Genomic DNA, 17823 nt, shown 5'->3' on the forward strand with positions numbered 1-17823 from the left:
CTTTCTTTTACATAATAAGAGGAAATACAGTTCGGGTGCATTCCCTCTGTTTTCGTCATTTTTCATGTCAGTACATTATGAATAAAAGATTTCACATTGTCTTCCAGTTATCATAACATGCATTTAGAACATACCCAAGTCAAATGCTTAGCTTGAAAATATTTTTACATCGAAAATGGTATTTATGATTATGACTGAATGAAATTGTTTACTGTGTCAGAAGAAAGCATAAAAATAACGTATTGAGATATCAGTTTTAAGAATTTCAAGTTAATCTTTGTTTTCCCCTTTTTAATAGAGCATATTCCACTAGAAGCAAGATGGCTGAACTCCATACTCATGTGAATGTCAAGGAAAAGGTAAGATCAAGTTATACGCAGAAACTTTAAACTGGGTAATATATTCCCTAGCTGGTAAAAACTCAATTTCAGTGGAAGAGGGGAAAAATTGTTTGGGGGGTAACATAGTAAATATGTCACGCTAGCAAACTATTTAGCAGAAGGAATCCTGAGTAGCATTAATTGAGTGTATGTTAAGCATATTACGTCTGTTTTCTCATTTATTCTTGACCATAACCCCATGAGGTGGGTACTATTGTGCTTTTTTCCATTTTCCATTAGTGGAAATTGAGAAACAGAGAAGTTAACATAACTTGGCTAAGTTCACATAGCTAGTAAGCAACAGAGCTGGGATTTGAACACAGGCAGTGACATTCTATAGTTCATACTCTTAATCACTACACTGGGTTGCATCTGAGAGCTAGGGTATTATATTGCCTCTCCACAAGTGGCCTCATGTAGAGATGTCCAGTGCATCACCTGGTGGTCGTGCTGTGGATAGCCTTAAAGTTTCTTTCAACTCCAAGAGTTCATGACTCTGAAAATCCCCCATCCTCATCACTTGTTGGAGAATGATTACACATCAAAGCTCTTCCAAGTCTGTGAAGTTTCCTCCACTTAGGGTCATTCAGATCCCTCACTTGTCGCATGTACTACCTTGTACTGTTAGATCTTAATGATCATAAACCATAGACCATGGTGATAAATTTGTCCAACCCATCCATCTGGTACCATAGGAACTGATGCCCTGGAAGTGATTTGCCTGTGGTTGCACAGCTGAGTGGAGAGCCTGGACAGGAACCCAGGTCAGCACCGAGCTGGTGCCACCTTCCACAGGACTACCCACAACCTCCATAGGAGTGTAAAACACTCTCATTTTTTTGTATCTCCAGCGTACCAAAAATGAAGGATGAGAGAAGTAGCATTTGTGGAGTCCTTATTATTTTTTCTTTCACTTAGCAAATACATACTGGACCCAAACACTGTTCTCAATGGTGGGAGTTTGGCACTGAGCGTGTAGACATTTTACATGTCTCCCATGTAGCTCACATTTTAGGGCAGGGAAGCTGAGAATAAACACAAGAACATTTAAATGAACACAGTCATGTCAGTGATAACTGCTATGTGAAAAACACAGCAGGATGGTGTGATGGCGGGGGAACAGAGGGAAATGGTCAGGGGAGCCCTCCTAGAGGAAGTGATATTTGAGCTAAGATAAAACTGATGAGAAAGAAACAACCATGCAAAGTTCCAAGAGCAGAGAATTCCAGACAGAAAAGCAAAAGCAGGTGCTTGAGGTGGACTAAGTTGAGTGTGTTTGAAGAGCAAGTGATTGGTGTGACCAGAGTGTGGTAGGCAGAGGGATGGTGATGGGAGATGAGGTCAAAGCGTACCACTCAGAACACTGGCTCTTTCCCTGGGTCCATGGACCTCAAAGGGATCATGGGTGGAATCCAGGGGTCCATGAACTTGGATGGGAAAAATACATTTTTATCTTATAATAATACATTTGTTATTTTCACTAACATCTAAATGAAATTTAGCATTTTCTTTAGTCATGAATGTAGGCAAAGGAAAAAAAAAACACAGTAGAAGCAGCAGTATCTGTGACTTTCATGACTAGAAATCACAGATATTTTCATATCAAATTACATTTGTTGCAGATGCCCTGAAATATTATTTGTTCATCACCACTTGAAAGTCCTGTATAGAACCCAACACTGTACTGTTATTTGATGTGTTAATAGAGAAGCACATATTACTATAGCATAATTTTTTTTATTACTATTTTGACTATTTCTATGTGATTGGTTTCTTTGTAACCATATGCATTTTATTTCATGAATTTTAAAACATTATCCTGAGAAGGATCCCATAGGCTTTACCAGACTGCCACAGAGGGTCCATGTATGGAACGGTTTAGAATGTATGTAGGGCTTCATTCAAAGGGCAAAAGTAAGCTTTTGGAAGGTTTTAAGCAGGAGCGGGACTTGATCTGACATGTTTTTAAAAGCTCACGCTGGCTCCATCAGCAACTATGCTTCATGTTTCATGAATCTTCATATTAAATAACTTTCCTGTTTGATGAGGACACTGGGGCTTGAGATCAAACTTGACTTGGTCAAAGTCAGAGTCTCAGGAAATGTGGAAGAGCAGGGATTCAAGCTCAACTGTGTCTAGTCCTACAGTCAGTGCTCTTTCCACTCTTAACTGCTTCTCAGTGTTTTCCACCAAAATACTCACAAGGTACAGAAGAACAAACTTGTTACTCCAAGTCACAGTAGACATGGTCAAGACCAACTTCCACCAACATACAATTTCTTTGTAATCTTATGTGTTATCCTAAAAATTGATGGAAATTTTTTATCCATTGTATTCTGTAATATATTTCATAATTTTTTAAATATAAAACTGTTTTAACTTTGTGATATTGTGAAATATATACTTGGTCTTCCCCTTGGAATCACCAGAGTGTTAAGTGTCTTTTTGTGTGCTAATGAGTTGACCTTCAGCTGAGGGCTCCTGGATGATCTCAGAATGGGGGCTGGTTACCTGAGGAACCAACCAGGTGATTAGAGAGTTGGAACTTTCAGTCCCATACCCCAACCCCTGGGGAGAGGAGAAGGGCTGAAGTTAAGTTGATTACCAGTGGACAGTGATATAATCAGTTAATGATCAATGATGTAGTCAACCATGCTTACATAATGAGGCCTCCCTAAAAACCCAAAGGACAGGGTTTAGATGAGTTTCCGGATAGCTGAACACATGAAGTTTCCTGGAGGGTGGCACACCCAGAGAGGGCGAGGAGGCTGTGCACCCCATCCCACACATACCTTGCCCTATGCATCTCTTCCATCTGGTGTTTGTTGGTATCCTTTATAATATCCTTTACAATAAACCAGTACACATAAGTGTTTCCCTCAGTTCTGTGAGCCACTCTAGCAAATTAATCAAACCCAAGGAGGGGATCATGATTGGTCAGAATATAGGTGACAGACAACCTACTCCTTGGGACTGGCATCTGAAGTGGGGAAGTCTGTGGAACTGATGTTATCTCCAGGTAGATAATGTTGGATTGAGTTAAACTAGAGGGTACTTAGCTGGTGTCGCTGGAGAACCCCCTGCTGGAACATGGCTTGGTGGGGAAAAATCCCCACACATTTTGGTAACCAGAGGTCACAGAAGTATTCTGCATTGTAAGAGTATAGTAGTAGAAACTGTTTTTTTTCCCTAATCTTTACAAACATATTCACCACTGAGTAAACAATAGCAGAAAGATGTGCCCCTTTTATATCATGGCTTCATATTCCCCAGGATTCACAGCATATGCTCAAGTGACAGTATGCGTTCCCAGGTTTGAGAAGCTGGGTCAGGTGCCACAGTGCTGACCAAAGAATGGCCCCTTTCCAGAGGTCTGCATTGGTGCTTGTCAAGCTCTTTTACTTGCCCATAATCCTGCACCAACTGGGCCAGTTGTAGAGCTAGGGCTGGGTCTGGTGCTCACAGACCCCTCAAGCGCATTGTCCAGACTGGGTCACAAACCCTTCACAAGCCAGGCTGGGTCCCCAGACCCGTCACATGCCAGGCTGGGTCACCAGATCCCTCACACACAGGTCTATGAGCTAGGTAACCGGCAAACAGGTCCTTGGAAGCTGTAGGTTGGAGAGCATGGCTGTACACAGCAGATGCCCAAGGCAGACACCAGCCAAGTCGCAGCACTGCCCATGCGCCCTAACTCCACCCACACACAACTCATTTACAAAGAATGTGCTGCACCACCCCCAATGATCCCTAAGGCAAGGGGGCCTGATTAAATTATTCTATTTTTCCAACAGTCCACCCCTTCAGGGTCCCTCACCATACAATCTACGCGTCCCATCAGAATTTTCCACGGATGTTCCCTTAGCGAGGAACAATGACCCTTTTATTTACATAACCTACTGTCAGTTCAGTATGCCTTAAGGCTTGTCCTTAAGGCTTGTCGTTCTGTCCTTTTAAGTATTAGCTGCTTATGTCCAGTTAGTAGTCACCATTAGTGTGATCCTCCATGGGAATCCTGCAGTCATACTGATGGGCAGTTCAGTGCATATTCAGTAGATGATCACAGCAACTCTGGTACAGTGCCTGCAGTCACAACACTATGGACAAAAAGACAGAAGAGTTATTGGTACCAATAGGGGAAGTTCTTGCCCCTCTGGTAAGATACATACCAGTTTGCCATCCTGAGAAAGGGTGGTTGCAGGAATAGGTATCTTACCTGGCTTATGATACCAAACTTTATCTGCTAACACTGTTAGATCTGCAGCTTCTACATGTTAACAGTATAGCGGAACTCATAATTGGCCATAATGATAATACATATGTGCCCTTTGGAATAGAGCACTTATCTGTTCCAGGCCACGTTACCTTTACTTGAGGAGGCCAGGTACTTGTCACCCAAGGTGAAACTTGCAAGCCTTCCTCTAATCCTTTTCCCCAAGGCCCTATTAGACCTACCCAGCGTATATGGGGGGCTTTTATTTTCCAAGGCCATTCCCGTTGTACTGTCTGTCCCTGTTGCAAACAGGTTGGGGCCAGTAAGAGAATATTTCCATTCTTGCCATATCCTGGCTTCAAAAGCTTATCTTTAGTAGTGATTTGCATCTGTATAGGTGCTGCAGCTCTATGCAACAGAGCTTCCACTGGAGAGGGTCACCTTTGCAGGGTCTCTCATTTAGAATTCTGTCAGCCATAATCGCTGTGTCCACCCCTTCAGGGATGGGAGTTGGGCAGATAGCCTTAGTCCCTTTTTTAAAAGACGATTTTACCATTCAGTCATTCCCACTGCCTGGGGAATGATATGGCACATGTAACTTCCACTGAATGGACAACTGGGAGGCCCACCTCTGAACCCCCATGTCCAGTAAAGTGGGTTCCATTATCACTCTCTTATGACTACAGGCCGACCATACGTAGCTGTAATGCTATTCAGTGCCTTCACAGTGTTTACCTGGTCTGGGGCCTTACAAGGCCATACAAACAGAAGACCAGTAGCCATATCAACAGTCGTGAAGATGTATCTGAAATTCTCCGACCTTGGCAGTGGTCTAACAAAGTCAACTTGCCATCGAGTCAGGGGCACCCTTCCTCAAGTTATTCACCCATCTGTATGGGGCACCTGCTTGGGGTGTGGACTCTCTTGAGCACATACTAGACAAGCACAACAGACATTCACTATATCTTCCCATTTTATAGGCAGGGCCCATTTTTGAGCCACTATCCACATGGTTTTACTGCCAGCATGCTGTATTGGTCAGTGTAACCACTGAAGTACATCAGTAGCTGGGGCTTTCTCCAGCCATCTTACCTTAGCCAAAGCATTGGCTTCATCATTTCCTGGACTGGCTAAGGGGAAGTGTCCTGTGACATGGAAAAGAGTTACTTCTTTCTCATGCTCCAATTCTTATAACTCTTGCCACATGGCTTGTCCCCACAGGGGTCAATGGCCTACCGTCCACCATTGATACTTCCAAGTAGAAATCTAGAGGGTTAAACCTTTGTACATAGCCCAGCTGTCAGTACAAATGGTTAATGGCCCAGGCTCATTTTTAATCACCATCCATACTCCTCTCAATTCAGCCCATTGACTGCTTTGCTCTGTACCATTTTCATACCACAGGTATCTGTTAAGGGCTGGACAGCAACTGCTGTCCACGATGCTGAAGGTCCCATGCTAGAGCCATCTGTATAGCAAGCTTGCTCTGTGATAGGTCCCTGTCCCTCATGGAAAGGTATAGCCTCCACCTCCATGGGTAAGGAAGGGTTGTGTCCAAGTTTCCTCTACAACCTCTACTGGGCCTAGCACAGTTTGCAACTCTTTGGATGGAGGACTCGTTGACACAGTGCTCCTTTGTTCTATATATGCTCCCCATTTAGACAGAGTGGGAATCTGAGCAATGCCCATTTTAGGGTTGGTGGCCCACGTGCACAGCCAACCTATTATGGGGTACGTTGTCCTTACTAAGACTTCGGCAGTTCCTGTGATAGCTTCAGTGGCTATCAAGGCAGAATACACAGCTGCTAACTCCTTTTCTATTAAAGAGTAGCGCACTTCAGCATCCTTCCAGAGCTGAGACCAGAATCCTACAGGTGTGCAAAATCAGTCTTGTCTCTGCCACAAACCCCATCCTAACCCCTCCTGGGTTACTGTATACGTCTAACTCAAAAAGCTTAGTGGGATCTGCTACTTGTAAAGCCTGTACTTGCTGTATTGCCCTTTTTGTAGACTGGTAAGCCTGTTCTACTCCCTCAGTCCAATCCCAGAGGGCTCCTTTCTTTGTTAATGCATACAGTGGGCATGCCATTTGGGCTTTATGGGGTATAAAAGCTCTCCAGTACCCCAAAAGTCCCAAGTTTGTCTGTAGCTGAGCTACAGTTATGGGTCGAGGGTATGCCAGTATCTTATCTGTAATAGCTTCTGGAATGACCCTCGTCTTACCTGACCAGACCACTCCTAGGAATTTGACTGTCAGCCCACGTCCTTGCACTTTGGCTGTGTTCACGGCCCACCCACATTGTTCCAAATGACTTAACAGCATTGGAGCTGCCTGGGTTAAACCTGAAAGAGAATCAGAAGTTAGTAACACATCATCAATGTAGTGAAACATCGTAACCGTGCTGGGCCTAGTCCACTTGGCTAGGTACCCAGCCACTAAACCATGGCAGAGGGTTGGGCTATGCAGATAACCTTGAGGAAATACTTGAAAGGTCCACTGTCTTCCTTCCCAGGTGAAGGTGAACTGATCTTGGCTGTCAGCCAAGATTGGAATAGAGAAAAATGCATTTGCAAGGTCTGATACATAGTAATAAGTCCCCAGCTGAGTCGTTAGCAGATCCATCAAGTTGTGAACTGAAGGCACAGCTGCATGCCAAGGAGGCACTACTTTGTTCAGTTCTTGATAATCTATAGTCATTCTCCAGGTACCATCAGGCTTCTTCACTGGCCGTACCAGAGCATTAAATGGGCTATGAGCCAGATGAATAATGCCAGCTTTCTCTAATTCCAATATAGTGGCACTTATCTCTGCTTGTCTTCCTCATAGGCGATACTGCTTTACATTAAATACACGTCTTGGCTTGGGTAACACCTGTGGGTCATGTTTAGCATATCCTCATAACACAGGCTTTACTGTCTGTATTCGCAGCCAAAAGTCTCCAACTGTTGTTTGCAGGTGCAAACCATAAAGTCCATCCATACCCAAGATGTATTCAGCTACAGGAGATACATATACAGTGTATACATGAGGAGGTAATCTTCCTATGCCCAATGGCAATGACACAGCTTTGACCTCAGTAGTATGTCCACCATAGCCATCTGTGGGCCCTGGAAACTTATCTAGATTTCCATATATCAGGCTACATTCTGCTCCTGTATCCACCAGTGCCAAAACACGCTGCATGTTTGTCCTCGACCAATATATTGCCAATTCAACGTGAGGCCTCCGGTCCTCGCCTGCCCCCAAAAGACAAGTACCTTGGCCTGCTCCCTAATCAAAATGAAACAGTTCATCCACCTCCTTGGGAGCAACCAAAAAATCTTTTAAACCCACTGAGCGCACCTTGCTACCCATTTCCGGGCATTTGGTAAAATGCTGCTCAGGGCGCAATTGCTGCCACAAAGCAAACAGGACTGAATTTGGCTGCTGGTCAATTTTCTTTTCATCAACCCCTGCTGCAAGCAAGTCAAGCCACATCTGCTTACGGCTAGTCTTGCTTGGTCCCTTTGGGATAAAATCCCAAGCATTTCTTGAGGGTTTGGTCTTAGCCACCTTTTGGAACCCTTTTGCTTGTCTTCTATCCTCTACTTCATCCAAGCTGGCTATCATGGTCGTTACTTCATGTATAGGATGACCAATGTATGGGTCCAGTATGGCCATCAGTGACCCAAAGGATGTTGATGGGGCATTTTGCAGCACTATGTCTCTCATGCTGCCTGTAAAATTTTCATCGTCCAGGCCACGAGTGTTCACATTAAACATGGACTGCCACATCCCCAGCTCTCGAATGATTTGGACCAGCTCAGCATACATTTGCCATTTACTAATAATCTTGGGCTGTTCTCCAGCATTTGCCCACATGGTTCAGGCAGCTGCATTCACCCATTCCATTAAGGAGTGATTACCTCGCCCTTGTGCGTATCTGCAGCTATTCTGCAGCTACTGCCTCAGGGACGGGTATATGGTAATAGAGGCCAATTTCTCCATCTCACCAGAGCACATCACACTATCCACCCTTAGGTCCCATAACCGCAACAGCCAAGCAGCCAGGGTCTCCCCTTGTTTCTGCCTGAACTGTCTCCCCAAGTCAACCAGTTCAGCCTGGGTATACAGGACGTAGGTGGTGAACTGGGTCACCTGTGGATCGCCCACCGGTTGTCCATCCGGTCCCATAGGCTTCTCGTGTCTCAATTTCTCGTGCACAACAGGTCACGCCTGGAGACACATGGTTTCCCTCAACTCACCACTGAGTTGGTCATCTTCCCTGGTGTGAGAGGCAGGAGTGGCCAGTCACTACACATCATCCTCCAGGACATTTATCCGTGCTTCTAACAACTCTGCTTTCTGCCACAAATCTCGATCAGTTTGCAGCATAGTGAGCAATAGCCAGGTTTCGGTCAGCAGAAAAGTGGCCACTGGGCACCACATGCTCATGGATAGCCACATTTCCTCCCCCTCCCAAGGGGTTTTGCGTTGTAGTACCTGGTCTATGCTGCTTTGCAGTACAATGTGCAGCAACCAGATCTCAGTCAACAGGAAAGTGGCCATAGGGCAGAGCATATTCAAAAGTAGCCACATTTCCTCCTTCTCCAAGGGCGTTCGGCTCCTGTACATGCTCAGAATCCTGTCGCAGACTATGCCAATTGTTGTGCTCTTTTATCTGCCCATAATCCTGCCGATTGGGCCAATTGTTGAGCTAGGGCTGGGTCTTGAGCTCACAGACCCCTCAAGCCCATTGTCCAGACTGGGTCACAAATCCTTCACAAGCAAGGCTGGGTCCCCAGACTTCTCACATGCAGGTCTATGAGCTAGTTAACCAGCAAGCAGGTCCTTGGAAGCTGTAGCTTGGAGAGCATGGCTGCGCATGGCGGACACCCAAGGCAGATGCCAGCCATGTCCCAAGTCGTGGCACTGCCCATGTGCACTAACTCTACCCACATAAAACTTGTTTACAAAGAATGCACCGCACCACCCCCAACCATCACTAAGACAAGGGGGCCTGATTAAATTATTCTGTTTTCCCAACAGTGCTGATGGATATATTGAACAGCTCCTAAAGTTGGGCTGTGGGAAGGAAAACCACCTTAAAGAATCAGACCCGAAGCAATAGATCCCTGCAAAGCACAGCTAGTGAGATAGACTAATAAGGAAGGCTTAGCAGTCACTGTTAGAGTGTCTTATTCAAAACAGAGATGGCATGGAGCCAGTATAGGGAAATAGGCTGATCTGTCAGCACACAGACCACAGAGGTTCAGCATGAACAAATGCTCCATGCGTTGTCTTGGGTGCCACATTCATCTACTTGTCCTGAGCCATGTCAGATACCCACATGAAGATTAAGAGTAGATGGTGTTTTGCCATTTCACTTTAGCAACTTATCAAAATGTTGGCATTATTTTGAAAGAGGGTGATGTTTAAGTTGTAAATATTATCAATCTGCATGACAATGTAAGTAGAGCTCCTCCAACTCAATTAGTGAATTCCATCTTCCTCTGTCAAAAGGTTAATAGATTTTTCAACTCAGTAAAGTAAATCATAGTAAACAACTGAAAATTCTGATCATTTATAATTTTACACTGATTTATTTTTGTATACTTACTTCCTTTAGTTATTAGCTTTTATGGCCTTTTTATGATTAGTTTGTTTCCCAATCTGTCACACAGAGCAATGACATTTCAGTTCTGAAAATTAAGAATAACAACAACTGTTATGTCTTAAATTATAGTTTTTTAGGGATCAGAGCACAGATCTGTGTAGCGTTTTTGATACAATATCTAGTCAAGCATTGTGGGAAATTAAATACTTAATAAAAGTCTTGCGATGAAATGAGTTCATCAGTTATCTCTAGTGGGTCCACTATTGCATGAATTGAATAGGAGTAGGTGCTTTGGTGTGGAAATAATTTGTGTCCTCACCCATCTTCAAGTCTAAAGGAGGAGCTAGTAACTTAAGGTTTAATATTCAAGACAACTGAAACTTAGTTAATATTTTTGTGACTTTTACTTTAAAATATATTTATATTGTTGAATTATGACTATAAGCATTTAAATTGGAGATATGGTTGGAGTCAAAGTTCAACTCCTAAGCATGATATATATCTTCTGCATGATTGGACCCATGTCTGCCTTTATGCCTTCGTCCATTGCCACATTTCCATGCAACCCCTTTGGTCCAGCCAGCCATCCTGACCTTGAACGTGTCTGCCTCCATGCCTTTGCCAAGGTAGTTTCCTCTGTCTGGGACCCGGCCCTCACTCACCTTCCTTTTAGGAACCCTTTCAGACATCTCCTTCCTCCTTCCTCCTGCCCTGCATAAATTACTTTCCCTTCTGTTGTATGTCTCGTCTAGCATCGTAGTTCTCTGTATTCTCCACAGTTGTTAGTCCACATCGTATAATTGTTAGTCCTCTCTTGGTCTCCCTCTGTGAGACTGTGCCCTTGGGGGCAGGGTCTAAGTTTTAATATTCTTGGTTCTGACACATAGTTGACCTTTCAGGTAGAGTTAGATAAATGAATGGATAACAAATGAATAAACATTCCTGCTTGAATAGTTAAGTTCTTTTTAGACTACATTTCCCATTCATGATATTTTGCAATATCTCAAGCCTTTCTGAAAAATGAAATGTAGGTTAATGGAAATGTCATCTTACTTTAGTACTCTCTTTGCCATTAAATAAAGCATTTTAAATTGCCTCTGAAAACAGAAACTTAGGTTACTTAGGTTGATTACCTGTGGTTCTGCAGAAGAGTTGCATCTTTGTGAGGTTATCAAATACAGGTGGTCTAAGTAGGTTTCACAATAACAAGTGAGGTCCTTTGGTGAGTAACCAGTCATATCCTGTTGTGCCAAAATGTAAATGAATAAATAAAATAAAAGGAAGAAAAAAGTCCCCAAATCTTACTTTGTTAAGGAGAGATATCAGAACAAAATCTTTAGCCTAATCAGGGATCTTATATTTAGAGTACATTCACTTTTTACAGCTCTTTTCTACATGCTGTATTTTTAAGGAAATTCAACACTAGAAATTCACAGATGTGTTAAGCATAGAACTGCATAGTGACTATTAAATTATTTCTTGCGTGAAACACGTGGGTACCAAACTAAACTGATTTACAGATTTTTAAGTGTGATTCTCAGTAAATAAGAAAAGGTTATTAGAACTGGTATAGACAAAATAGAATTTTTAGTCAGATATTTTTCCTGTGTTATTATAAGTCAATTTAAATAGAATACAATTCAGCAATAAAACTTGGTGATGGAAAGTAAAGGGGATTCTTGTTTGTAAATGAGGTTAATGTTTGCTGAGTGTCCAGTTATGGACTGATAACTAATTCCTATGAGTGATCCCTAAGCCATTCTAGGGGACCCAGTACACTTGGGAAGGGATATCCAATGAGATAAGGTCGTGGAAAGAGTATCACGTTTGGAGACAGAAGTCAGAGATTATTAGCTCTCCCATTACTAGTTGAGCAGCCTGGAGCAAGTCACTTTAACTTTTCTGGGCCTCAGTTTCCTAATCTGTAGATTGGACATGATGATAAAACCTACTTCACAAAGTCATCAAATACAGTAATAATAAGTGTGGAGCTGCTTTATGAGCTCTTAATAATATAATCTGTAAAAGATCTGGGGATGCTTATCTGTTTATTTTACTATTAAAAAATGGAAAAGGAGCTCTATTTAACATTTTTGTTTGTAACTCAAAATATAAATTGCCATAAAACCAAGATTAGAAAAGAAAAAGTGAAAAGCCAAAATGAGAAAAAGAACATACAAGTGGACTTGACTTTTTAAAATTTTTATAGCTATTGCTGAGCCTTACAAAAAGTGGGTGAGACTAGACAATATGATGATGTGGAAATGGGGAATAGCTCAGTTTATAATGTCATTGCTGAGCCATGCCACTTACTGTGAATAGCTTTTAGAGCTGTTAAAGTTATAGAGGTAAATTGGATTGTAAACAATAATCGTATAGAGTCATTAAAATGAGGAGTAATAGAGGAGGGGAGAAGTAGTATCTCTCATCCACACTGGGTAGGTGTCGTCGTCAACATTTCTGCAGATGAATGAGAAAGAAAGCATTCATGTCTCTGTGTCCTAGAGTCTGTCCACAACAGGTGGGCAGATGTTTGATTATTTTGTAATAAATATATCCTATCTTTTTTTTTTTGTCTTGTTCTGTGTTTTATAAAGTACTGAAATATAGTTTAAATCTTTAGGTGGGTGGAGGGTGGTCAGAAAAACCCAAGCATTTGATTAAAGAGATTTTAGCAGGATCAGAAAGAGAGAGTACAGAAGAAACCCATCATCATGCATCTTTAAAATACTGACTGCATTTAACAGAGAAACATTTCATGGGATTTGGGACAGTTTTAATAATATGTTGCTTTTTTTGAAAGACCAAACTATGCAAGCTTTGGGGCAAATTTTAATTTCATAATTTTGCAGGAGTGGCTTAAATTCAATTTAGCCCAACACTTGGATTCAAATAGCAAGAACACAAGCCATGTAGCTTTCAGATTTCACTGTGAACAGGTTCTTGTCATCATTTTCTCATAGGAAAAGGTCATTGAATTTGCCTTTCAAAGAAAGGAGAAACATCGACAATAGTTATTGTCTAATGCTTATGTACAGAACTGCTGTTATTGTTGCTTGGCAACTAGAAGGGATTTGACAAGGAGTCTAAAGGAACTGAATGAATAAATGGAAATGTCAGCATCAGTTTCAGGGGATAAGAAGGAACTTACTATTGCAGGATTAGCATCGCATTGCTTTTTCCAAGCTACACGATTGGAATTCACAGTGTTTCTATTCTGCTTTTCCCACCCCATCCCCCTTCCGGTCTTTCATTGTAGTCGCTTTTGCATTGTGGTTGAAAGGTATATAGAAGATAGATGGTTAATGCTAAAGAATCAAGAGCATGTCAAAAATGAAGTCCTTTGGCAGCAGGAAAAAGTAACCTCTGTTGGCAATCCCTTGGAATTTATAGGTACTTTACCAACATTCTAGTTATTTCTCACAATGATCCTTCATATTAAATGATCCAGTTTTTACACATAAAAAAATGACAAGGCTGCAACAATGGTTTCTCCTCTTCTGACCTTGCACACTGAAAATCTGTTCAGATAGACAGACAGATAGATGAATAGATTCAGCACTTAAAGGTACACTGCTTGTATTATTATTAAAACCACCTTTTCTCTGTAAGTCATTTCCCCACAACTTGATTACAAGCTCCTTATAAGTTGATATGGATTTGTAATTTATTTGTGTACTTCATAGCTCCCGTAGTAGTAATATCATAGACTCTATGCCCCCAAACTGTGTGTTAATTAATCAGTATTTAATTAAATAATCTAGCCAGGATTCTACAATGGTAATTCTCAACTAATATGGAGGAAGGAGAAGAAAGTAGGACATGCCTCCCTGGGTTGGCGTAAGAATTAGAATGTCAGCGGGAAAAAGACAGCTATAAGGAAAAAGCAGGTGCCAGGATGAGATGGGATTAGAAGAGATGGATGGGGCGGTGGGGGGGAGTAGTGCTTGTAGAAGGGAAAGGGGAGGAAGGAGGAGCAGGCAGGGAGAGACTTCACACTTCCTGCTGGTCTGACAGCTCTGAAAGGAGAGGGAGAAGAAAGGAAAATCAATAGGAAGAGTTTCAAACTTGCCGTGGAGTGCTGGAAAGTTTCTGCTGGCTGATGGGGAGTGTTCAGGCCAAAGTTGGCTACTTTGGGACTCCCACCCACATTCCTCAACTTTCACGGGTACCCGGCCACTTCAGTTGTTGACTGGGAGTGTCCGTGGGGAGTGTGGCTGGGCTGCAGATGCACTGGTGGATCCAGAGGGGTGGCGGCTGGGCTCTCAGTCCACCATATTTCCCCCAGCAGATTTCCATAGCCACCACAATACTGACAGTAGAACAAAATTTTATATTGAAAAAGGAGATTGAGGCAAGAACAGAACTTTGGTTACTAGAGATGGGAAAGGGGGAGTCAATAAGAAACTGGTTAATGGACACAAGAAATAATTACATTTTGTAGTGATGAACATGCTACTTACCCTGACTTGATTATCACACATTGTACACAGGTATTGATATTCAACTCTGTACCCCACAAATATGTGTAATCAATTATGTTTCAAATAAAAAAGGAAATTGAAATTCCCATTTTGGGATTCAATCATGAGAAAAGCATGAGATTTTTATGTTTAATGAATGGAGTGAATACAAAGTTTGAGAACCACTTTTCTAAAGTAATCAGTAAATTAAAAGGCAAACTCTGGAATTTGCCTTCCCTTAGCAAGCCAAGTCATACTGACACTAGCATGGGGAGTCTTCTCAATTTCCAGGGTTAACAATGGTTTAGTAATCTTATTTTCTATTAAAAGTATATTCTGCTTCTATCCACGTTCAAAGTAACAAAGGGGCATGCAAATTCTACTGAAGAACTGTGTGTCCTTTCGTACCTTGTGTCAACTCTCTTGGCTTCAGTGTCTTTATCTGCCAAATGAGGGGATTCATGTAGATGATCTCCAAAACCCTTTCCAGCTCTAACATTAGATCCATGGTCTTTTCCATCTCGTAGGCCCTGTCAAAGACCAAAAAAGAGACTGTACCACAGATCAGTGAACCTGGGTGCCAGCCTTAGTCCTGATACAAATTAGCGGCCTCAGTTTGAATGTAGTACATGCCTCTCTGTGCTTGAGTTTCTTATAAAATAAAGAATTTGATTTAACCATCTCTAAGGTCCATTTATGATTCACAGGCAGAGCATTTCTGATACCCTCCTATCTTCAGGACCCTTTAGGACTCTTTTTTTTAATCCCAGAAGATAATTATCAATAAAAATGTATTGAAATGATGATTGAGGATCAATTACATAAGCTAAAGTTAATGTTTTTCTTTCTTTTTTTAATCATGGTAGGAACATGAGATTTACCCACGTAACCAATTTTTAAGCATATAAGCAGTGTTGTTAACAATAGGCACAATTCCTCTAGGACTTACTTTTCTTGCATAACTGAAACTTTACCACCCATTGAACAGTGCCTCCCCACTTCCCCTTCCTTCCAGGCCCTGGAAACCACCATTCCACTCTCTGCTTCTATGAGTTTGACTATTTTGGATACCTTATATAAGTGGAATCATGCAATGTTTGTCCTGTGACTTGCTTATTTTACTTAGCATAATATCCTCAAGGTTCATCTATGTTGTCACATTGTCGTTTCCTTCTTTTAAAGGCTGAATAATATTCCTCTCTATGTACATATCCCATTTTCTTTATCCACTCATTGTCAAGGGACAGTTATTAGTGGGTTTTTAAATATAGATTGGCTCAATTTGTAATTTTAATTATTCAAAAGGCTGAATGCACCGACTAGTTTTCATTCTTTTTACTGACTTTAGAGAAAAAGCAAGCAAAAACTCATAAAAATCATTGGGAAAACAAAATCTGGTCAGTCAGATGATAACGTTGACTGATGTTTAAACCAGTATGCCTTTTCTTAATTGGTCGAACCTGTTAAAATAAAAAATAGTATTTGGATGATCAAATAAGGCCCCCTGCAAAGAGTTCGTTCCTAGTTGCCATGGTGTTTAGGTGTCTGCTTTCTTCACAACACAGTGAGGCAATATCCAAGGTTAATGTAATTTAGAGATTAACTTAACTTTCTTATTCTGGTATTGACCAAAGGGTAATTAACTCCTTTATTCTGGTATTGATTAAAGGGTAAGAGTGACTTACACCTTTATGGTACCCTTTATCTGAAAAGTTCTGTGAATGAGCGGGAAAAGAAAACCCACAGGGAGAGTGCATGTCAATGATTATCTTTTCCCCATAAGTGGAGGCGTTAAATTCCAAAGAAAATAAGGAAAGATTTTTCTGATTACTCTAAGTTAAAAGCAGATAAATTTAAAGTGTCTTATTTTTCTACCCTGAGTAAAATACCAAAAATAAATGCCTTGTGGAAATAACATTGCCTTTTTTGTCCTCAGTGATAAATCCAAGTATGGAATTCATCAGAGATAGTAGTGAGACAGTATAAGTTCTAATACTGTGTAGGTGTAACCAGCTGGCTGAAAACAGACTTCCAGTGGACTCAGGGGCTCGCCCTGCCCTAAAATTATATGCAAGTCTAACTGGTAGTTCTGAGAAAATATGAGGAAGAATCCAGCACAATTATAGAAAACATGCAGGTGTACACCAAATAAATGCTAGCTAAAAGGGTGAAATGAAATGTGTATTAAGCCCATTGTCTCAATGTAGATTAGAGGGACTGCTACTAATCCATTTGATGGTTTTATATATATATATATAATTATATATTTTTACTTATATATATTCATGTATATTACATATGTATTTTTTACACCTACAAGTGTCAGATTGAAAATCAAAATTCAGATATGAAAAGTTGATCATGTATTAAATTAAAAGATTTAAGAAACTATATTTTATTTTAATTTTACTATTTCTTTAGATAGGAGGAAAGTCCATTTGAATATGTCTTACTCTACAAGTCATCAGGCTTATTTCTAGGAATTAAAGAGGTTATATCTAATATAAACTATCAATTTTCATTTGGTATTATAGCAACTGCTAAATTAATTTGCTTTCTCTTTTCAAATGTTCAGTGGCTTGACAAAGTAAAGATACAGAATTGATCAAAAGAAATCTGGGTTGTTGCTGTTGTTATCTTTAACCCTTTGAGGCAGATTGTATTCTCCAAAGATGACTACAACAGTTCTCCCCCATCAGGAAGTGGAGTCTGTGCCCTTCCCCTTAAAACTGGGTAGGCTTCTGTAGTTGACCACTGTAGAAGGAAGGAAGCGAGGCTCTGCGACTTAACAAAACTAGGTGATCCTCTTCTTCCTCACTAGTTGGGATACTCGCACTGGTGCTTTGGGCTGCTGTGTAAACAGTCTGACTCTTCTAAGGCCACCATGCGGTGAGAAAGGCAGACTAGCCTATGTAGAGAGACCACTTGGAGAAGCCTTGAGACTACATGAACAGATAGAGAGAGAGATGCCCAGCCAGACCCCATCTGCAAGAGCATCCCTCTTCCTCATCATCTGTCCGCACAGGAAACTTCAAGGCAGACAAATTCAGACAAACTTCTCCCAAATTCCTAACCCCCAGAAAGAGTGAAAAATAACAGATTAATTGTTGTTCTAAGCCACAAATTTGGGGAATTTGTTATGCAACAATAGATAACTGGAATACCCTCTC

The 17823-nt window shown here is 41.3% G+C and overlaps 1 protein-coding gene across 7 annotated transcripts in view; it reads left to right on the forward strand.

Annotated features, from left to right (window-relative positions):
• The window catches only part of SPATS2L (spermatogenesis associated serine rich 2 like), a 183796-nt gene that overhangs the window by 84634 nt on the left and 81339 nt on the right, over window positions 1-17823 (forward strand). For all 7 annotated transcript variants that reach the window (XM_063093192.1, XM_063093176.1, XM_063093167.1 and 4 more), the window contains exon 3: window positions 299-359. In XM_063093192.1, coding sequence (XP_062949262.1) covers window positions 321-359 — 39 coding nt within the window. In that variant the 5' untranslated portion in view covers window positions 299-320. The remainder of the gene's footprint in view (window positions 1-298; window positions 360-17823) is intronic.

Source organism: Cynocephalus volans, chromosome 1, assembly GCF_027409185.1.
Source record: "Cynocephalus volans isolate mCynVol1 chromosome 1, mCynVol1.pri, whole genome shotgun sequence".
In the NCBI taxonomy this organism is placed as follows: domain Eukaryota; kingdom Metazoa; phylum Chordata; class Mammalia; order Dermoptera; family Cynocephalidae; genus Cynocephalus; species Cynocephalus volans.